Source organism: Macaca nemestrina, chromosome 1 (genome assembly GCF_043159975.1).
Source record: "Macaca nemestrina isolate mMacNem1 chromosome 1, mMacNem.hap1, whole genome shotgun sequence".
Lineage (NCBI taxonomy): Eukaryota > Metazoa > Chordata > Mammalia > Primates > Cercopithecidae > Macaca > Macaca nemestrina.
In genome coordinates this window covers 186,884,774-186,908,369 of record NC_092125.1, presented here as the reverse complement: position 1 = coordinate 186,908,369, position 23,596 = coordinate 186,884,774, and the positions used below count along the sequence as shown (strand labels likewise).

The 23,596-nt window shown below is 43.1% G+C and overlaps 1 protein-coding gene across 3 annotated transcripts in view; it reads right to left on the bottom strand.

The window, feature by feature from the left end:
* LOC105494973 (EF-hand calcium binding domain 14) overlaps positions 1-11,623 on the bottom strand; it is a 42,409-nt gene extending 30,786 nt beyond the window's left edge. Inside the window, exons 1-3 of one of the 3 annotated variants that reach the window (XM_011764073.3) lie at positions 10,412-11,623; positions 8,800-8,948; positions 417-562 (exon numbers count right to left, since the gene is read on the bottom strand). In XM_011764073.3, coding sequence (XP_011762375.2) covers positions 417-562; positions 8,800-8,948; positions 10,412-10,596 — 480 coding nt within the window. In that variant the 5' untranslated portion in view covers positions 10,597-11,623. The remainder of the gene's footprint in view (positions 1-416; positions 563-8,799; positions 8,949-10,411) is intronic. The other 2 variants (XM_011764074.2, XM_011764072.2) reach the window with 2 other exon arrangements.
* Between the last annotated feature and the right edge of the window lie 11,973 nt (positions 11,624-23,596).

Sequence of the window (23,596 nt, the reverse complement as noted above, 5' to 3'; positions counted from 1 at the left end):
TGACTACTGCTGATCATTTCCAGATTTTGTAAACTCAAATGAAATAAGCTCTCATTAGCTAATAAAAATGGGTTATCCACTTTTCTTGGGGGTTAGATGACACTCCTGTTTTATTTGACACGTACTCTACTCTGTAGGAAAGGGTGACTCAAGAAACTTCCAACTTTCTCTCAACTGCTATATTTAGTAGAATTATTTTCTTTTGCAGAAAGGATTAACATTTTAAATATTTGGTAAATTCATAACTATTTTACCTGACTTTAACATGCTGGGATTACAGTATGCAAAACCCCATTTCAAAAAGTAAAACAATCTGAAATGAATTCCCTATACCTACAATTCTCTATACCTTATTCATACTAAACAACCAAACAAATATTCATAGCTTACACAGCAAAAAATCAAACTTTTCCTACCTGCTTATTCATTTCTGTGATGTTTATCCAGACTTTGTTCAAACCCATCTCTCCAGATTCAATCTTCTCAAGCTGTTTCTGCTTGCTGAGTAGTTCTTCATTAAGTTTGGGGATTTCTTGGAATGAGCTTTTCTGATTAGATTCCACTAAAAAGACAAAATAAGAACAATCATAATTAGCATAAAGTACCCTCATGGTCCTAAGATGAAAAAAATCATCAAGCACTAGGAAAGAAGATGGATTAATAAAAGTTAATTCTGACATTGTTCTTTGGTTTATGTGAATATATATCTTTACACTAAAGCTCTCATTTTAACTGGGGCTATTTCACTACTGGCAATGCAACTTTTAAAGTTAGCCAACTAAAACTCATAACAGAATGTGAGCAGAAAGAGTTGCCTTTGAATCTCAACTCCGTGACTTACTATGATCTTGAGCAAATTACTCAAATTCTTAGAGCTCAGTTTCCTCATCTGTAATACAGTGATAAAATATACTTCACAGGATTGTTAATATTAAGTGAGAGAATGGCTGCAAAGCACTTAACACAGCTGGCCAGGCATATAATAGATGATAAATGCTAAGTACTACTGACCAGCTCAATTAAGGAGCTTTTAGATTAGTCAATTAAGATTTATAAATCTTATTCTATTAATGCCCAAGGTGAGATTGTAAGTTATATTTCTAAATGCTTAAATCTATTTTTTCCACCTTAGTAAACTGCAAGAGGGAGGTCTTGCCACCTTTTGAAAGCTGTGATGAGGACTAAGATTTTTAATCTTTTTCATAAATAGTAAACAGTATTTTCTTAAGTCTTAAATCACCCCAAAACTCAAAATGAAATAGAAGATAAAAGAATATGCTAGGTGAAGTAGTGTGATATTTGGCCTTTTTTTGGGGGAAACAATAGCTCCTGAATGGTTTAGGGATTTGCCAGCCTGAAGGTAGAGGCCTGAAACAATGCTTTCTATTCTTTCTTTAAAGAGCATTTTCCCTTTTCATAGAGAATAAAATATTAATAGTGGCTGGTCCTCCAGAATAAAATCTACATCCCTTTTTTTTTTTAAAGCCACAGACTGCCTTAGTTATTATATGCTGCCTTAAAACTAGAAACTGACATAAAAGAGCCATATAAAATAACTTCCTAAAATATAAGCTCCAAGACTCTTTTGTTCATTTCTGCACGGTTAGCTACATTTTGTTCATCTGCTCATGTAGTATTTTGTTCATTTCTACACTTAGAACACTCCTGACACATTTTACGCACTCAATCAATATTTACCACCTGAATAAATATCTGGCCTTTGCTTAACTTCCAATTACATTTCTCATCACTTTACCTACCTCTTCAACCTACTTGTGGTCAAGCAGATCTTCCTGAGACACTAACCTCTGAAGCCTCGTGACCCTTGCACATGCTATGGTTTCTGCCTAGATGCCCTTGGTTTGTCTCTTCTTGATTTCTACCACTTTGGCCTAGTTAATTCCTTTTAAGATTCAGCGCCAACAGCCAGGACCCTCGGACCACTGAACTTCTTTCCACTCCAAATTCTACCAAGCACTTAACATGTGGTGCTGTAACTTTACTCATCTGTCTCCTCTACCAAATGGCGAGAGGCTTGAGGACAAAGACTAGATCTAACTTGGGTATGCATTTCCAGCAGCCAGCACAGAGCCAGGTATACAGAAGGGTTCAAATGCTTGCTCTGTGAAATAACTGTAGGGTATGAAATGGAGTTAATGTTATACTATTAAGTTAAACAAAAAAACCCTCAACACATAACCCAGGCTGGGTGCAGTGGCTCACGCCTGTAACCCTAGCACTTTGGGAGGCTGAGGTGGGTGGATCACCTGAGGTAAGGAGTTTGAGACCAGCCTGGTCAACATAGCGAAACCCCCTCTCTACTAAAAATACAAAAATTAGCCAGGTGTGGTGGCACACTTGTAATCCCAGCTACCAGGGAGACTGAGGAAGGAGAATCATTTGAACCTGGGAGGAGTTTGCGGTGAGCCAAGATCTCGCCACTGCACTCCAGCCTACGCGGCCGGAGCTAGATTCCATCTCAAAAACAAACCAACCAACCAACCAACCAACCAACCAACCAACCAAATAAAAACCCAAACACATTGAACAGCAACTAAGATCCCCCACAAAATGAGGAGTGATGGTGGTATCCTTATTTTAAGTAAGCTCACTACTGAAAATTCAGAATAATTAAAAGAAATGAGATATATTTCCTCATTTTCCAAACACGTTTGCCAAAGGGTTTCATTATAATGACAGACTTCCTATATGCTTTAACATTTAAAAAAACTGATATTTGGTAATTGTACATGCTAAAAGGGTACACAGCAATGTTTCCATACATATAAGGTATAGTGATCAGATCAGAGTAATTAGCATATCCATCATCTCAAACATTTATCATTTCTTTGTGTCGAGAATATTTGATATCCTCCTTATAGCTATTTGGAACTATCTAGTGTTAACTCTAGTCATGCTACAGTGGTACATAACACTAGAACTTTCTCCTTCTATCTAGCTGTAATTTTTCATCCTTTAACCAATCTCTCCCTATCCTTTCTTCCCCTACTCTTCTCAGCCTCTAGTATCCTGTTGTATTTTTTTACTTCTATAGAATCAAATTATTGGAAATATATTTTTATTTTGTTTAGACATGAGGTCTCTCTCTGTTACCCAGGCTGAAGGGCAGTGGCATGATCGCAGCTCACTGCAGCCTCCAACTCCTGGGCTCAAGCGATCCTTCTCCCTCAGCCTCCTGAATAGCTGGGACTACAAGCTTGCACCACCATGCCTTAATTTTTTAAGAGATGGTGTCTTGCTATGCTTCCCTGGACTGGTCTCAAACCCCTGGGCTCAAGTGATCCTTCCGCCTCAGCCTCCTTAGTTGCTGGGATTACAGGCGTGAGTCACCACACCCAGTGAGATAAACTTTTCTTATCTTCCACATATGAGTGAGAACATGCAGTGTTTAACTTTCCGTTCCCAGCTCATTTCACTTAACAATGTCCTTCAGTTCCATCCATATTGCCGAGAACGACAAGATTTCACTCTTTTTTATGGCTGAATAGTATTCTACTGTGTATATATACTACATTTTCTTCATCCATCTGCTGTTGAACACCTAGGTTATTCCATATATTGGCTATTGTGAATAATGCTATAATAAACATGGAGGTGTGGATGTCTCTTCCACATACGGATTTCCTTTTGCCCAGTAGTTTCCAGCAGGTGCTTTTAATATAGCACTTGATTTCCACACGGTTTACAGGAATATATCTATCTCATACAGCAAAAACATTTTACCAGCCAGTCTAAATTCATTTCACTGATTTTCCTATACATTTTCAGTTAGGTTATAAAGAAGAACTCATCCGACAAACATCTGCCATACTCAGGTACCCCAAAGGGGCAAGGGGCGAAGTCTCTCTTTCCTGCAGTCTATATGCACGAACTAGGAGGCAGGAGTGGAAGAGGAAATAGACAAACACATAAATAACCTGGGTTACAATTATTAACTAATAAACATATAAAGCTGACCAGCCCTGAAAATATTCTGGATCCTGAGGATTGTATGAGCCAAGAGGGGATCACAATGATTATCTGGTTTGGAGCTTTTTAGGAGAGACAAGCCAAGTAGAGGTACGTTTATTACATACATGGGAGGAAGTGTAGCAAACAAATAACTTATGACTACTAATTCATGTTTTTCCAAGATAGGAAGCAAATAATTTAAAATTTTGTATGTTAATGCTCAAAATAATGTACCTAGTTCTTTTGATTCCCTAATCTTTAAGATGAGGAAATGGAAAAATGTCAACATATACCAAATAGTAAACATAATGCTGACAGGATTAAATATAAAATAAACTATATTTTATAGTTATACAATGTCTTTCCAGTTTGCAATAAACTTTTATGTATTAATTATTCAACAACTTGCTATTAAGCCCCCACCATGTGCCCAGCCCTGCATGGGTACCAGTATATACAAAAGACCCTGAAGCTCTCAGTCTAGTGGGGAGCCAGGCATGGTCACAGAATTACTATACAGTGTGACTGATGTTATGACAGAGGAATGCCCAAAGTGCTCTGGTAGCACAAATACATCTCTATATTTTATAGATGAGAAAATGAAGGCCCATAAGTGACTTGTCTAAGTTTTACAGCTAGTTTTGCAAAGCCAGAATTCAAAAAGTCAAACCTGCTGCTCCTAGGACCACTACTTTTTCTACTATACTTCAGAGGTCACAGATACCTATATCTCCTAATGCCCTCGTTAGCACAAGACCATTTTTAAGTTCTGCGCTAAATGACCAAGTCACTACTTTGTCTGTATGGACAGAAAAGAGGTGCCTGGTTTATTTACACTTTCCACATTTATTTATACTCTTTCAAATTTCTTTTCATTTATTCAAATGTTCCATAGTTGAGTGACAGAAAAGGATGGTTGAGAATAGAATCTTCCTAACTGTGGAGGTCTTTTGAAGTATCTGGTTTTGGAAAAAAGAGCACTGAGCTAAGAGTTTCAGGGCCAGTCAGTACTTTTAGCTTAAGGATCAAGTTTCTCTTTGACTGAAAAAAAAAGAAAAAGAAAAAGAAAAAGCCTATCTGCTTTGCTTTCTATTTCAGGTATTTTAGTAATCCTTCTTCCTTTCCTTGCAAGTGTCTTGGAAAATTTATAGAAATAAAATCAAGAAGTTCTGGATTTCTCAAAAAGGTATTAAAGCCAGACAAGCAGGTGGTCTTATCCAAATTCGTGAATCCCACTGTCTTCTTGAAAAACAAGAAAAAAAAATTAACCTTAAAAAATATATTTAGGCAGGGTGTGGTGGCTCAGGCCTGTAATCCCAGCACTTTGGGAGGCTGAGATGAGTGAATTACCTGAGGTCAGGAGTTTCGAGACCAGCCTGGCCAACAAGGTGAAACCCTGTCTCTACTAAAAAAAAATTAGCTGTGTGTGGTGGCATGTGCCTGTAATCCCAACTACTCGGGAGGCTGTGGCAGGAGAATCACTTGAACCTGGGAGGCAGAAGTTGTAGTGAGCCGAGATCGTGCCATTGCACTCCAGTCTTGGTGACAAGAGCAAAACTCCACCTCAAAAACAACCAACCAACCAACTAACCAACCAAAAAAAAAAAAAAAAAAAGAAGCATAATTCAAAGAAAGATTATTTAAACCTAACAAGATTGGTTCCATTTAGTCAAGATACGGGTTATCACAAAAAAACTCTCAAGTAGTCTACAATGGTTTAGCCTATGGACTGACTACACCCCATCCCCTACCCTCCCTCAGGAAGTCCTGTTTTGCAATGTCAGGAAGACACTGCAGGTGCTGGCATTTCTATTGTAGCAAATCAAAGCCAACAAAGCAGCTGGACTGACAATTCCAAATGTGCTTCATTCAGCTTGCTGACAAATGTTGTCAAGGTCCTAGGAGAATGTGGCTCAGTGGTAGAAAGCAGGGTCTGCAGTCCAGGGTATAATTCTTGACATCTCCTGAAGACAGTATAATATTTCCAGGGATTGGTATTAACAAGTATTCAATAAATATTTGTTGACTGACTGCCAGGTCTATTATATGTACCTGGTCTATTTTTAAAATGTAGTACTTTGTTTGCATTCCCAAAGAAATTACCTGAAAAGCTCAGCTAACCCTATAAATTACATAAGTATCCCGTAAACACAGGTGCAGAGCAGTCAGAAAAAGGAATCCCTGGATGCGTGAACTGAGCAATGTTTTGAAATATATAAATAAATAATTGCTATATGTGATCAAAACAAGCTACAGCACAAGCCTATAGCTCAACTACAAGCCTAACTCACTACAAGGCTGTAGTTAGGAGACCCAATTAACTAGCTACAGAGAGATGATGGCACAGACAGATGACTTCGGTGGTTATTTATGGTTGAACACTGTTTCTGAGAACCTAGTTTCCAAGTTATGCTTACTACCTACATACAAAGAAAAAATTGGCCTTAGAGACACTGCGGAATATTGCAAGGACAACTATAAAGGAGGAAAAATAACTATGGGGTACATATCTCATTGTTTCTTATACCATACTCCAAAAATTGGTAATCCAGGTTAGGATTCTGGCAGAGAATTGTGGCATACCGAATCCCCATCCCCAGAATCAGAAACTCAGAAGAAAACCAAAGTTAGTATTTTAACTTTTGTTTGTTTGTTTCAAAGCAACATCACTAGAAATATCATTAACACACTAAAACTTAGCTGTTCTTAGGCTGGGTTCAAAACTTGAGTAACTGTAGGCAGCCAACAGAAGTTGGGATATGGTAATCTTCTAGGCTTCAGATGGGAAAGTGAGGATATTGTAATCTTCTAGGCTTAAGCTGGAAAGTAAGAACTGTAGTTCTGGAGCCAGATTTCTTTATGACCTTGAGAAAGCCATGTGGTCAGTTTCCTGGTGTGCTCATGCTATTAAGGTTAGGGTATTTGTGATTAAGTTGAAACTGGTGCCTTTGCTTAGAAGATTAACCCTTGAAACCTAGAGCCAAAAATTTCAGTGTTGCTAAAAAAAAAAAAAAAAAAAAATCTGTCAAATCCAGTCAAAGCTACTGTGCCAACGTACCTTTTGGAAAAAGTAATTTGGGCCGAGCACAGTGGCTCACAGTTGTAATTCCAGCACTTCGGGAGGCTGAGGCAGGCAGATCACTTGAGCCCAGGAGTTTGAGACCAGTCTGGGCAACATAGCAAAACCCTGTCTTTTACAAACATACGAAAATTAGCAGAGGGTGGCGCATGTTTGTAGTTTCAGCTACTGGGGTTGGGGGTGTGGGGTGCTGACGCGGGAGGACTGCTTGAGTCCATGAGGTCAAGGCTGCAATAAGCCAGATGCCACTGCACTCCAGCTTGGGTGATAGGGCAAGACCTTATCTCAAAAAAAAAAAAAAAAGAAAAGAAATGAAAAAGTAATTTGGATGTGTAAAATACAACTTTACAATTTAGAATATACAAAACTCTGTGACTTGAAAACCTCCTTAAACTTTAAAACTCATTCATGAGATAAACATTTCTGACAGTTGGATAGTGTTCAAAGTAGGTATGGTTGTTGTAAGCCCTTCATGAATATGTAAATTAGTGCAAGTTTCCTAAAACTTTAAAATGATAACACTCATTAATGGTATTTAAATTTTTTTTCTTGAAACAGATCATGTTACTAGTATAAGCACAGCTAAGGAGAGAAATCTATCAGTCCTTGCTCTAAGCTTGAAAACTGGTAAGTGTGCAGAAAACCAGTTCTTCCTGTTTCTTCTACTAAACTTCTTTTAGATTACTGACCAAGTTGATATCCAAGAGATTTGTAGGCCCTTGAATAAATGTGCGTAGGCTTACAAGGCCACCGGGAACAGTGGTGCAGATAGTAGTGTTGTAAATGTGAAGTTGGGCAGCAAGGGGCAAGAGGATGCTCAGCTCTTTCATACTTAATCACTGAACAAATTACTTAATCCTTCCAAGAGCACAAGATAATAAAAATAATAGCCATCTCACAGGATTATTTTGTAAAGAAAATGATATGAGACTTGGCACACAGTAGGCCTTCCACAGATGTTAGCTACTCTTATTATTGCCCATTCCTATGCTCTTATTTGGTCTTTCTAAAGAGGCAATCCTTTGACAGATGCTCCCACATTCTTTCTCAAATGGCCCTGTGAGGTAGAAGGAATAGCTCAGTGTTGTCATTGTCACTTTATACTCGGGGAGATGCAAGCTATAAGTAGAGGTTAAACGAAGTTCTAGACTCCTATCCTGGGGGTAGGAGTCTCTTGCCTTCTGCATGCTAAGCATTTACTGCAATGCCATTATTTCAGATATTACTTCTCCTGCTGGTGCATAAGCACTGCCTTTTATTTGTGAGTTTAAAAACAAGTATTACAACATTCAAGCAGACAGCTCAAAAAGAGTATAAAAATACTGAGAGGAATGTATAATTGCTTCACTAGAATGAGCAAAACTCTTCATTCATCATGGTTGACTTTGTTCCAGAACCTGGAAAGGAGTCCAAGATGACACCCTGAAGAGAGTGACCACTGCCGGGCATGGTGGCTCACGCCTGTAATCCTAGCACTTTGGGAGGCCGAGGTGGGTGGACCAACTGAGGTCAGGAGTTTGAGACCAGCCTGGCCAACATGGTGAAACTCTGTCTCTACTAAAAATACAAAACAATTAGCTGGGCGTGGTGGCATACACCTGTAATCCCAGTTACTCAGAAGGCTGACCACAAGAATCACTTGAACCTGCAGTGAGCCGAGATTGCACCACTGTACTCCAGCCTGGGCAACAGAGCAAGACCCTGTCTCAAAAAAAGAAAAAAAAAAAAAAAAAGGAGTAACCACTTACTTGTTCGAAATTTTTCCTTGAGGGCATCCAGATCCTCCTTGAGAGCAACCTGCATCCACACCAAGCCAACACAGGCCACAACACAGGCAGCAAGGATGACAAAACCACAGAGCGGATAACAGATCTTGCAGCATCGTAAATAGTCTCCCCTGCTCAAGAGAACAAATTCAACCATGAGTACAGAAGTGATTATGGGGTATAGCTTCATTAGAAATAGTACACGTTTTGCCATGCAATTATCTCCTCTAAATGAATAACCAGTGAATTAACCAGGGAAGGTAGGGTAAAGCACTTAAATGAATAAATAATACGACCTATTAAGGGTTCATCTACTGGGTACAAAAGTTTCAAACGTCACATAAAACAGAGGGAGCTCCTGCAGGTAAAAGGAAGATCGTAAAGGCACTGCAGCTGTCATCATCAGGAGAGAGGTCTTTGAACACAAGCTCAGGTCACAAAAGTGTAAAGATCAATGTTTCTCTGCAATTCCATCTCTGCACTGTAATTTCCCTATTGATTTCTCTCTCTCAAATGCATACTCACTCACTCCGGGGAATCTTGTTTCAGTTTCCTGAAACTTTATAAACTTTTGAGCAAGTTTTACTGCAAAAGAAATGAAAGAAACAGGATCTGTAGTTTTAAGTGGACACCTGGTGTATTCTAGCTTATTGACTCAGAAGTAAGGAAACACAGAAGGGGCTAGATTTCACACAAAACATCAACCAACTTTCAAGGTCTAAACTAACCTAGCAGGGTAATTACTCCAGGTATCTTCTGATGAAGGTAACACTTCATCAGACCTTCATAACCCAAACCCAGGATTGCCCTTAACAGCCTAAGTTGACAAAGCTCATTAGAAATCAAACTTCCTTTAACAAAACAAGACATTTTAAACCAACCAACCACTCAATGTCAGCACCCTGACCTTCTGCCTAGCCATTGTTTACACATCTTCAGCAGAATCCTCTTTTCTTTTAGCGTTCACCCAGAGAGTCCAAGGGCGTTTTTAAAGTTCGCTTTGGTCCTTTCCCACCCTGAGCCCCATTCCCAATGTTCTCAAATCTTACTACTTGATTTGCCTAGTGGTCTCTACACCTATGAATGACGAGGGAAAATGATGCCTCTTCTTTTGCCCCCCCACCCCACCTACTCTCAAGGCTCCTACTTCCTACTATATCTCTCACCATATTTCCCCATCACCAATATTCAGAATCATCAAGAGTGCAAAAACGAAATAATTTGCAGTCTTAAAGTCTCTGTTTCTCCTTTGTTCTACACTGTTTCAAAAGGTCTAGTCTCCAAAGCTTCTCTGCTCCTCTGTCTCCATTCTTCGCTTCTTTAGGACTCTCTGGGCTCTTGGCACATTCTCCCAACTCCATATTTCCACCTCGGATTTGGAGATTTTCTTTCTACACCTAAAGACAGGTCTCTAACTTATTCTTCATTCAGGATCTGAACTGACCTTTTCCCTAAAACCGTTTTTCCCTCTTTGACTTCCAAGGTCTACACCCTTTTTTCTTCCTAAGGAATTCCTTTCTCCTTCCTGTCAATGTGGCCCCTTGGTAGTGCAAGGAGATGCCTTCTTCCCATTCCACCTTTCACCACTACTCACTTGGCAAAGCGAGAGCGATTTCCAACCACACCGAATTCCTCTTCCTCTTCGGAGCTGGACTCAGAGTCTGAGTCGGGAGGCTCAGTGCGAAGCAGGCGGTGACTGCTTGGGCCTTTCTTGGGCTTCTTTCTCCGGCTGTCCCCAGCCAAACCAATCAGTGCATTGAGCTCTTTGCGCTTTTTCATCTTTTTGTGTGGGGTAAGTGGAGCCCCGACTCCTGAGCTGCCAGGTTCGTACCCGACGCCCAATTCTCTTCCTGCCTTGGAGCTGCCTTCCAGGGTTGGAGATCCTGGGCCAGAGCCCCCTGGTCACTCCCACCTAGGGGTGGGACTGACCAGATCCGCCAGGGACTGGAGATTGGAGCCCAGAGGAAACTGGAACTCAGATGGGTGGGGGAAATCACATAGAAATGGCCAAGGAGCTGGTGACCCCAAAGGATAAAGCCTTGGGCGCAGTGTTAGTACAGGGTGGAAAGGGGCCTTTATCTTCCAAATGGCGAAAAAAAGCCAAGTCAAAAATGAAGGATTCTCAGCCCGGATAAGTAGGCAATACTTCTAAGAGTGCTCCAGGAGCTGAGGAAGGGCACGCTTAAAATAGGTGTTTTGTACCTCCGGGGGAGGATTTCCAACGGAGAGGGAAGAGAAACTTGTTCTTGAATGGGAAGACAGCGGGGAGGTGCAGAGCAAGAACGTGGGAACGCGTCAGTCCCTTCCTGGCAGGACAGGTGGCGGCAGGAGGCGGCTCCCAGCAGTTACAATCCCAACACTGCTTGGCCGCAGAGAAAATGCCCGGCCCAGGAAGCCGGCTGGGGTGTGTGATGATCACCGTTCTCCGGCCTCCGTCCTGAACATGAAGGAGGCCCGAGGCCGAGGAAGATCCGGATCCCGGCTCGAAGGGTCGGCCTGAGAGAAGCCAGTCCCGCGCCTGCTAGACCCCCGCCCCGCTGTCTGGGCCTTGGGGACACGGTGCCGTGGGCTACGGCGGCTTGGCCGACAGAAAGCGCTCCCGCCCGTAGTTTGAGGTCTCCGGCACGGGCAACTCTCGGCCACTCACACGCGCAGGCCCCACTCCAGCCGCGACTCCGGCCCCTGCTCCGGCTTCGGCCGCGGCTGCTCCCGACACTTTGTTGTTGGTGTTGGTGGCGGCGGCGGCGGCGGCCGCGGGCTCCAGACCCGGGCCATCGCTCCAGCCCCAGATGACTTCCCCTTTGGCAGCGGCCACCGGCGCCGCCTGCCAGTAAGCCGTGCTCCCATTGGTCGCCCGCCTGGGTGACGTCACGCCGGGGCGAAAGTCGTGGCGGAGAGGTGGGGCGTTAAAGGGGCCCTGCCCCTGCTGGGGCTGGGTCCCACCCGCCGGTTAGGGTGGCCCCGCCCCCAGGAGGGCTTCCGGGACCTGCTGCTCATCTGAGCCGGGTGGAGTTCTGCATCCTGCGGAGCGCGGGCGGGGCAGGCAAAGCACCCAGCTGCTCGACCTACCTGGAAAGTTTATCAGCCGCCCAGGCACCCAGTTGTGAACTGGACTAACCAAGTCTGAAGGCTCCGCCCCTCTGACTCTCACACAAGCTATTAAAAGTTTAGGCGCGTTTCAGATTAATGAACACATTCATTCAGTCAATAAATATTTATTGAGAGCTTACTTACTACGTGTCAGGAGCTGTTCTAGCGCTGGGGATACAGCCATGAACAAAATAACCAGGGTGCTTGTCTTCCTGTGTAGTGTTGCCAGATTTAGCAAATGAAAATGTAGGACACCCAGTAAAGTTTGAATTTCAGATAAACAGCAAACAATTTTTTAGCGTTAAGACATCCCATGCAACATCTAGGACATCCTCATACTAAAAAATTATTCATTGTGTATGTGAAATGCAAGTTTAGCTGAGCATCCTGTATCTTATCTGCCAATCTATTCCTGCAGTTTATTTATACTCTAGTGGGAGGAGAGCAACAATAGGCAAGCATGTTAAATGTCAGGAGGTTATAAGTGTTATTAGGAAAATTGAAACACGGTCAGGTGATGGGGAGTGCCTCTGTGAAAAGGGAACATTCAGCGAGATTATCAGAGGAGGTGAGGGAGTGAGCTGTGCAGTGTTTGCAGGAAGGAGTGACCAGGAAGACCTGTTGTGGCTGGACCAGAAGAGCAAGGAACAGAGTGATAGGAAATGAGGTCAGAGAAGCATGAGAGGCCAAAGCTTTAGGGCCTTATGGATCACTGAAAGGACTTTGGGAAAGCACTGGGGGCTTTAAGCTAAGAGGTGGCATACTCTGGCTTTTCCGTTTAAAAAAAAAATCACTCTGGGCCGGGCGTGGTGGCTCACGCCTATAATCCCAGCATTTTGGGAGGCTGAGGCGGGCAGATCGTGAGGTCAGGGGATGGAGACTATCCTGGCCAATGTGGTGAAACCCTGTCTCTACTGAAAATACAAAAATCAGCTGGGCGTGGTGGTGTGCGCTTTTAATCCCAGCTACTTGGGAGGCTGAGGCAGGGGTTCAACTGGCTTGAACCCCGGGAGGCGGAGGTTGCAAGGAGCCGAGATTGTGCCACTGCACTTCAGTCTGGTGACAGAGCGAGACTCCGTGTCAAAAAATAAAAATAAAATAAAATAAAAATAAAAAGAAGAAAAAAAATCACTCTGGCTACTTTGTAGAAAAAAGTAGGAGAGAGTGAGGAACACAGGAGAGCAGTTTGTTACAGTCCAGCTAGAGATGATGCTGATAGATTAGAGAGGCAGTAGCAGAGATGGAGAGCATTCTGGATGCTTCCTGAAGACAGAACTGACAATTTTTGCTGATAGATTAGATGAAAGGTGTGAAGAGAAGAGAGGGTTTGGAGGTGGAAACACTGGAAGCAGGGAATTGTTATTTATTGAGATGGGGAAGAGCAGGTTTGGGATAAGTTTGAGAAGCCAATTCAATATTCAAATGGAGGCTGTTTGGTATACCCATTGAGAGTTCTCTGGGCACAGGTTGGGGCCTGAAATATCAATTGGGAAGTCATCAGATATAAATGGAATTTAAAGCAAAGTGCTTTGAGCTACTTGGAAGAAAGTCACTTAAGATAATTTTTATGCCTATATTCTTATTGTGGCAAGTACACTGCTTTTGTTTAAGGATTCTTGCAAAGCCTGGGCCTGTATCTGATTTGTTTTTAAGTGTCTAGCCCAGAAGTATGCTCCTAAATAACAATGACCCAATAGATATGTGATGACTACGTAAGTGGGCAGTGTTGCAAAGAGGTATGAGTGGAATTTTGGAATCAAAATCAAGAAACCTGGGACTCAGTCATGTCTCTACTTCTTCCTGGCTCCATCAGCATGGAAGCCGTTTAGTTTCTCTGAGCTTCAGTGTTCTCCTCTGTAAAATGGGATAAACACCTATTTCACAGGACAATGAGATGACTGTGAAAGTGTTTTTGAAGCCCCAAGTCATGGTGTATTGTCCCCTTTTGTTTCTAGAGCTGCATTGTCCAATACAGTAGCCACTGGCCACATATAATAATTTAAATCTCCATTTAACATAATTAAAACAAAATACAAATTTTAAATTAGTTCCTCAGTATCATTGGCCCCTGTGTCCAGTAGCCATATGTGGCAAGTGGCTACCAGGCAGCAAGGAGTAGTACAATTCCACCACCACAGAAAATTTTATTGGAGAGTTCTTCACTAGTGCTTCCCTGAAGGACTGGGGATAGACAGGTGAGGCTCTTGACTTCAAGAACCATTTCTGAAACACATCCTGCGGTCATCAGAAGCCCCAGGCAGGAGAGGTGGCTGGCCCAAGGATGGGGTAGCCCTCCTTTGTTGTAGATGATACAGGTTCCCAGGGAACCAGGGACTGAGGAACCCAGGGGAGTAGGGCAGGGCTGAGGACACACCACCCCAGCTTCAGGGACTTCTGGTCAGCCAGAACCTGTGCACTCTGCAGGTGGAGATTTCTCCCAGGACTGGTCAGTGGGCTGGTCATGGGTGGGGAGGCTGCAGAAGTAGAATTGACAAACAGGGGGATGCTTCTGCTGGATCTGCCTCTTGGTCCTTCTGTCTGCCTGTTTGCTTATGATCTGTAGATAACACCCCTCCTATGTTGGGTAGACATCACACAGGATACTGTCACCCTTTGAAAGTTACTGGCCAGGTGTTTCTTTTCCTTCAGGAGCTCTTGGATACCTCTCTGGCCTCCTTCCTCAGACCTGGGACTGTCAAGGCCAGGGATTAAGCCACCCCTCTCAGAGTAGGGGCTCCTGCTGCCCTCCCACACCAAGACTCACAAGGTTGTGATCCATCTTCTCCTTTGGGGATATTCATATTATGATCCTGGGGAGTCCTGTTAACCTATTCAAAACTTGCCTGAAATGCAGTGAGTTTGGGGAAGTCACTTTAGAGTTCTGGTGCTTCAAAGTTTCTGTCTGTGATATGGGGATGATAATATTCCTAGCCCAGCCTTCTGCTTCATGTTATTTGCAGCAGGGAGTAGCATGGGTGTGCTTTATATGCTGTGAAGTGTCATGCAGAGTGGGTATGTGTCTGTTGAATGCTCCTGGCAACTCTATGGGGAAGGTAGGCAAAGATGATTTCCCTGTGCTCAAAATCACAGCCCATGTAACTGGCAAAGTCAAATTTTGAGACCCTGTGCTACTTTGGAAGACTCAATAGAGTGCTTTCACTTGGGTAAGCTGAGGCACAGAGTAGGGGCAAACTTGCCGAGGTCATGGTCAAAAATTGGATCCAGCTCTCCTAATTCCTGGGCTGAAAGCTCTTTAAGATCTTGGAGTCCTCTCTTACCTGGGATCTAAGTCTGTGTCTGAACATTGCCACTTGGCAGCTGTGTGATCCTGGACAAACTACTGAGCCTCTCTGAGCCTCAGTGTCCACTATGATTGCCACCTCAGTGAAATGGAGGCAATCATAGTACCCAGGACTGGCTACATAATTTATGAGGACCAATGCAAATGCAAATGCAAATGCAAATGCAGGGTTCCTTTTCTGTCTCTGCTGTCTCTCTCAATCTGTCATGCTGTTTATTATTCACTATTTAATGTTGTATTCCCTTAGGTCTGGTGATACAAGGTGAGTGTAGACCCTCATATGAGACAGGCAAGAGGCCTGTTTCATGACTTGGCATGCAAACTCTCTCTTCCTCTCCCTGTGCCGACACCCAGGCCCCTGCCTGGGATAGAGTTGTGGTGGCGATAGGCGTGTGGGGTGTGTAGGGGGAACAGACAGCTGAGAATCCATCTCAGGGAGGAGGAGGTGGGGAGGTGACAGGAGGCAGGACCATGTATGAACCAAGGCTCCAAATACCCAGGGTGTGCTCCAGTGCTCCACCCAACTTTACTTATAAGACACAAATTAAAAGATAGAATGATTAAGAATTTCAAGGTGGTGACCACAGAAAATTAAACCCCGAGTATAGGGCACCCTTCTGAGTGGGGGGCCCTGTGCAGCTGCTCTGGTCATACGCCCATGAAATTAACCCTACAGTACTTAACTCACAGAGTATCTGTGCAGAAGTGATGTGTCTGACACATAGTAAGTACTCAATAAACGTTAGCTGTTCCATTAATGTGATTGTAAATTACTAAATGGGACTTATTATAGATTTATTCAACGTGATTTTTCAGATAACCCAGTTGTGGGAAAACATCTTCATTTATTTAAGAGAAAGCACTGCTTCTACTTGTCACAAGAGCCCTCTTTGACATAATCTTTTTTGATACTTTGCTATGGCTGAGGTAGGGGGAAGGAACAGAAATGAACATTTAAAAATATTTAGGTATCATGCATTTTTGTGTTATTCCTCAATTCAGTAAGTCATTCTTCACTGAGCAAGCATCTTATTCTTCCTCTAACCAAGAAGGAAACTGTTGCTCAGAGATCGAAAGAGACTTGCCCAGGGACACACAGTATGTCAGTGGCAGATACTGGGGCTTGAATTGGGATCTCTCTGCCTCTGAAGCCTGAGTTCTGCACCCAGTGCCCAGTGCCATGCTGGCAGAGACCGCTGCCTGGGGCCTTTGTCAGCAGCTCTTCTGAAAGGGACCACCAGCTGAAGCCTCTCAACTCTCCTGGGGTGGCCTCATCTACTTCTCCCAGCCCCTTCCCATTCTTTTTGCTGCTGTGCCGGCAGCTGCATCCTGTACCCTGATGAGGGGCCTAAGGACAATGGGAAGGGGAAGGATTGGGTGGTAGGAAACGGGCCGAGCAACAAGCTAAACAATGGCTTCTCTGCTGGTGGGTCCCGAACAGCCGGAAGCAGCAATAGGTTCACAGCATTATTGTGGGCAGGAGTGAGGACTGCCCCTGCTGAGATTCTCCTTCTATTCCAGGCACATCCTCCTCTGAATCGCTGCAAACTTTTGTGTCTCTGCCAAGTAGTGGCCTCAGTTTCCCCATCTATGTGTCTTTAGCATCCAAAACAGGGCTCAGTGCTGGGGGAGGGATGGGAATCTTCTCGAGCTGTTTGCTGAATTAAAAGATGAGACTCTAAAGACTCTAAAGAGTTCGCAGGCATTGCCCTTCATCTCGATGATCCTATTTACCCATCCATCCATCAAACCTGCCCTGGGTGAGCTCCTACTGTGTGTGAGGTCCTGGACAACACCAGTAATACTCAGGCTCTGCCCTTTAAGAGTTCCCAGGAAGCAGGCAATGCTGTTTCCCCCTACTGCCCATGCCCCCCACCCTGTAAAAGTCATAGAAAGGTTTATAGTGGGGGTGGGGTGGGGGGAGGAGAAGCAAGCCTGGAGCAACTAGCTTTATTTTAGGGTGATAATAATAATCCTGGGAGTAAAGAATCTGTACTGTGACCTCCCGCCCTCCTGCCCATGGCTCCACTCCTGTCCTTTCCTCTGGGGCTTGAGCAGGAATGGAGGCTGCAGCTGGCCATGGAGGGAGCCCAAGGCCAGCACCCCTGGGTTTGAATCTGAGCCTCTCCACTCACTAGCTCTGTGACCTTAGGCCAGTTCCTTTTCCTCTCTGAGTCTGTTCCTCATCTGTAAATTGGATCTAACAGTGCTGACCTCCTGGTAGTTCCTGTGGTAAGAATTAAATTTAAATGGTGAGCATTAAAAGGCTTCAGGGGAATTGCTAAGTGCACTGAGTGGACGGGGAGGCTGGGAATGGAACCTCTGAGGAATCCATTTGAACTAGAAAACCTAAACAGCACAGGCTGGGAGAGAAGGTGATTGGATCGTGAAGGCAGGGCTCTTCTGACTGAGGAGGGGTCTGTGTGCATGTGCATGTGTGTGCTCGTGGGCCTGTGCTCCCACTATCAAGGCTGGGTGTTTGTGTATGGAATACACAGTGGGACATGCTGAGTCAGCAAGGCCGTGTGAGGGACCCCCTAGAGAAGGCTGCCTGGGCCCTCCTGAGTTCTATTCTGAGGGAATAACACTGGCTCTGTTTTCTAAGTCTAGCTGCAGCTCCAGTTCCATCTGCTACCAGGCCCTCTCTACTTAAAACTGGCACTAGGGAGGCGAAAAGAGAGGCACAGCTTTGTGCTGCCCTCTGCTGGTTTCTTGGACTCTGTGCTTCTTAGATGGGGTCAATTTCCACGCACACAACTCACCTATGTTAATCCCTGTGTTGGATGGTGGGGACACACAGACAAGGTCCATTTTTGCTGTGTGTGTGTGCGAGTGTGTGTGTGAGAGAGGGGAACAAAGTGTGATCAACAATATGATACAAGATGCAGAAAAGATAGGAATAGCATGAAGGAAAGTTTTCAAAAGGTAATGATCCTTTATTCATTCAGTCATCTGTCATATATTTATTGTATCCCAAGACCTAACCTTTGTGCTGGAGCTAAACATGGAACAAAATACACAAAAATTCCTGCCTGCATGGACCTTGCCTTCTAACGAAGAGAAACAGTTAGTAAGTAAGACAGATAGGTAAATAGATAGTGTTGGATGATGAGTACTATGGAGAAAAACGAAGCAGGAATGGAGGACAGGGAGAATTGTTGGGATGATTGCAACTCTTGTGTAACATTTGAGTAAAGATCCAAAGGAAAGGAACTTTATCTTCTGAACATGACTGAGTAACTGGCACTCGACTTTCTGGCCTGTATAAATAACTAGACAACTGGATAAGTGTATGAAACAACTATTTAGACATCGGACAATAGTTAGCATGGAACTATGATCCCTGAGAGAAGAAAAACAAGCAAAGTGAGCCTGATGATCACTCTAGCTTTCTGTCTGAAGGCACTTTTGGGCAGAGCAGGGAGGGGAAATCCAAGTAGATCATAGGGGTCTTTTTGTGTTGAAGGTAGAGATCTTGACATTAGGAAACTCTGTGGCACTATAATTTGCAGGGAAGAGTACCAGAGAGGAAGAAGCTACTCAGAAAAAGAGCTCCGGAAATCTGTATAGGGGTCTCCCTTGAGTCTTTGTCTAAATACTGAGTTGTGCATGCATATAATAAAACTCCATGAGTGTGGGCAAATGAAAACTACTGGGGAGCTACAAGCTGAACAATTTTCAGAGTTCAGACATGGCTGAGAGACATTCACATTACAGCTGAAGAGTGAAGAGAACTTATTGAACACCCATAACATTCAGTAGAGGCCTCAAAAGGGTATTGGTAGTAGGGCTAAACTAGCCCTAGAGTAAAGTCTACTCTAGCCCCATCCTAATAAATCTTAAACACAAGCCTTACGAGGAGCAAGCTGAGGAGCAAGTAAGTTAACTCCTACCAAAACAAAACAAAATTCAACATTATTGAAAGGAAGGAAACAAAAATTCAGACCCTCAACAATAGAATATTCACAATGTCCAATATCCAATAAAATTAGGTATGTAAAAAAGCAGGAAAATATAGCCAGGAGAAAAATCACTCTATAGAAATAGACTCAGAAATGACAGGAATGATGGAATTAGCAGACACAGATTTTGAAGCAACTGTTTTAAATATACATTAAAAGATTTAAATGAAAACATGAACATAATGAGGAAAGAAGTGGAAGTTATCAAATGGAACTTCTAGAATTTAAAAGTATAGTATCTGAACTAAAAATGCACCATATAGCTTAACAGCAGATTATATAGTATATATAGCAATACAATATATATAGCAGTTATATACTAAAGAATAAAAGATCAATGAACTCGAAGACATAACAATAGAAAATATCCAAACTATAGCACAGAAAGAAAAAAGACTTTACAAAAAGAATAGAGCCTCAGTATTTGCAGAACATTATCAAATGGTCTAATATATGTGTAACTGGGTCTCAGAAAGGCTAAGGGCAGAAAAATATTTAAAGAAATAATAGTCCGAAGTTTCCAAACTTGAAGATCAAAAACAATTGTCCCAAGAAGCTCAACAAATCCTAAACAGGATATACACACAGAAAACCATACCAAAGTACATTGTAATCAATTTACCAAAAGACAAACGATAAAGATAAGACATTAAAAGGAGACAGAAAAGGAGGCATATATTATATACAAGGGAATAAAGATAAGAATGATCATTGATTTATCATTGACCAAAAGACAATGGGATAATAACTTTAAAGGAACTGAAAGGAAAAAAAAAAAGAAGTCAAACTAGAATTCTACATCCAGTGACAATACCCTTCAAAATGAAGGTAAAGACATTTTTGAGAGTATGTACCCAAAGGAATAGAAATTGTTCTATCATAAAGACACATGCATGCATATGTTCATTGCAGCACTATTCATAATAGCAAGGAGATGGAATCAACCTAAATGCCCATCAGTGGTAGACTGGATAAAGAAAATGTGGTACATATATACCATGGGATACTATACAGCTGTAAAAAACGAGATCATGTCTTTTGCAGAAACATGATGGAGCTGGAGGCCATTATCCTTAGCAAATGAATGCAGGAACAGAAAACCAAATACTGCATGTGCTCACTTATAAGTGGGAACTTAAAGTTGAGAACACATGGACACATAGAGGGGAACAACAGACACTGGGGACTACTGGAGAGTAGAGAGTGGGAGGAGGGAGAGGATCAGGAAGAATAACTAATGGGTGCTAGACTTAATATTATACTTATTAATAATCTATACAACAACCCCCCATCACATGGGTTTACCTATAAAACAAATCTGCACATATACCCCTGAACTTAAAATAAAAGTTAAAAAAGGAAAAGAAATAAAAAAGTAATCCCATTTATAATAGCCACACATAAAATTAAATACCTGGTGGCCGGCAAGATGGCTGAATAGAAACAGCTCTGGTCTGCATCTCCCAGTGAGATCAACGCAAAATGTGATTTCTGCATTTCCAGCAAGGTACCCAGCTTATCTCATTGGGACTGTTTAGACAGTGGGTGCAGCCTACAAAGGGTGAGCTGAAGCAGGGTGGGGTGTCACCTCACCTGGGAAGCGCAAGAGGTCAGGGAACTCCCTCCCCTAGCCAAGGGAAGCCGTGAGGGACTGTGCCTTGAGGAATGGTGCATTCTGACCCAGATACCATGCTTTTTCCGTGGTCTTCACAACCTGCAGACCAGGAGATTCCCTAGGATACCTATGTCACCCAGGCTCTGGGTTTCAAGCACAAAACTGGGTGGCCATTTGGGCAGATACGAACCTAGTTGCAGGAGTTTTTTTTCATACCCCAGTGGTGCCTGGAATGCCAGTGAGACAGAACCATTTACTCCCCTGGAAAGGAGGCTGAAGCCAGGGAGTCAAGTGGTCTAGCTCAGTGGATTCCCCACAGAACCCAGTGAGCTAAGATCCACTGGCCTGAAATTCTCACTGCCAGCACAGCAGTCAAGTCCACCTGGGACACTCCAGCTTGGTGGGGGAGGGGTGTCCACCTTTACTGAGTCTCGAGTAGGCGGTTTTCCCCTCACAGTGTAAACAAAGCCTCCGGGAAGTTCAAACTGCATGGAGAGCACCGCAGCTTGGCAAAGCCGCTGTAACCAGACTGCCTCTCTAGATTCCTCCTCAGATGCCTCCTTCAGGCAAGGCATCTCTGAAAATAAGGCAACAGCCCCAGTCAGGGGCTTTTAGATCAAAATCCCATCTCCCTGGGACAGAGCACCTCCGGGAAGGGGCAGCTGTGGGCGCAGCTTCAGCAGACTTAAACGTTCCTGCCTGCCAGTTCTGCAGAGAGCAGCAGATCTCCCAGCACAGTGCTTGAGCTCTCCTAAGGGACAGACTGCCTCTTTGAGTGGGTCCCTGACCCCCGTGCCACCTGACTGGTAGACACCTCCCAGCAGGGGTCGACAGACACCTCATACAGGAGAGCTCCAGCTGGCCTCTGGCAGGTGCCCCTCTGGGACAAAGCTTCCAGAGGAAGGAGCAGGCAGCAATCTTTGCTGTTCTGCAGACTCTGCTGGTGATACCCAGGCAAACAGGGTCTGGAGTGGACTTTCAGCAAACTCCAGCAGACCTGCAGCAGAGGGGCCTGACTGTCAGAAGGAAAACTAACAAACAGAAAGGAATAGCATCAACATCAACAAAAAGGACACCCACACCAAAACCCCATCCAAAGGTCACCAACATCAAAGACCAAAGGTAGATAAATCCATGAAGATGAGGAAAAGCTAGCGCAAAAAGCCTGAAAATTCCAAAAACCAGAATGACTCTTCTCCTCCCAAGGATCACAACTCCTTGCCAGCAAGGTAACGAAAGTGGACGGAGAATGAGTTTGATGAATTGACAGAAGTAGGCTTCAGGAGGTGGGTAATAACAAACTCCTCTGAGATAAAGGAGCATGTTCTAACCCAATGTAAGGAAGTTCAGAAACTTGAAAACAATTAGAGGAATTGCTAACTAGAATAGCCAGTTGAGAGAAGAATATAAATGACCTGATGGAGCTGAAAAACTCAGCGCAAGAACTTCATGAAGCATACAAAAGTATCAACAGCCGAATTGATCAAGTGGAAGAAAGGATATCAGAGATTGAAGATCAACTTACTGAAATGAAGCATGAAGACAAGATTAGAGAAAAAAGAATGAAAAGGAATGAACAAAGTGTCCAAGAAATATGGGACTATGTAAAAAGACCAAACCTATGTTTGATAGGTTTGATTGGTGTACCTGAAAGTTATGGGGAGAATGGAACCAAACTGGAAAACACCCTTCAGGATATCATCCAGGAGAACTTCCCCAACATAGCAAGACAGGCCAACATTCAAATTCAGGAAATATAGAGAACACCACAAAGATACTCCTCAAGAAGCACAACCCCAAGACATATAATCATCAGATGCATCAAGGTTGAAATGAAAGAAAAATGTTAAGTGCAGCCAGAGAGAAAGGTACACTTACCCACAAAGGGAAGCCCATCAGACTAAGAGTGGATCTCTCTGCAGAAACCCTACATGCCAGAAGAGAATGGGCACCAATATTCAATATTCTTAAAAGAATTTTCAACTCAGAATTTCATATCTGGCCAAACTAAGCGTCATAAGTGAAGGAAGAATGAAATCCTTTACAGACAAGCAAATGCTGAGAGATTTTGTCACCACCAGGCCTGCCTGACAAGAGCTCCTGTAGGAAGCACTAAATATGGAGAGGAAAAACCAGTACCAGCCATTGTAAAAACATACCAAATTGTAAAGACCATCGACAATATGAGGAAACTACATCAACTAACAGGCAAAATAACCAGCTAGCATCATAATGACAGGATCAAATTCACACATAATAATATTAACCTTAAATGTAAATGGGCTAAGTGCCCTAATTAAAAGACACAGACTGGCAAATTGAATAAAGAGTCAAGACCCATCTCACGTGCAAAGACACACAGGCTCAAAATAAAGGGATGGAGGAATATTTACCAAGCAAATGGAAAGCATAAAAAAGCAGGGGTTGCAATCCTAGCCTCTGATAAAACAGACTTTAAACCAACAAAGATCAAAAAAGACAAAGAAAGGCATTACTTTACGGTAAAGGGATCAAGGTAACAAGAAGAACTAACTATCCTAAGTATATGTGCACCTAATACAGGAGCACCCAGATTCATAAAGCAAGTTCTTAGAGACCTACAAAGAGACTTAGACTCCCACACAATAACAGTGGTAGACTTTAACACCACTGTCAATATTAGACAGATCAACAAGAGAGATAGTTAACAAGGATATCCAGGACTTGAACGCAGCTCTGCACCAAGCAGACCTAATAGACATTTACAGAACTCTTCACCCCAAATCAACAGAATATAGATTCTTCTCAGCACCACATCACACTTATTCTAAA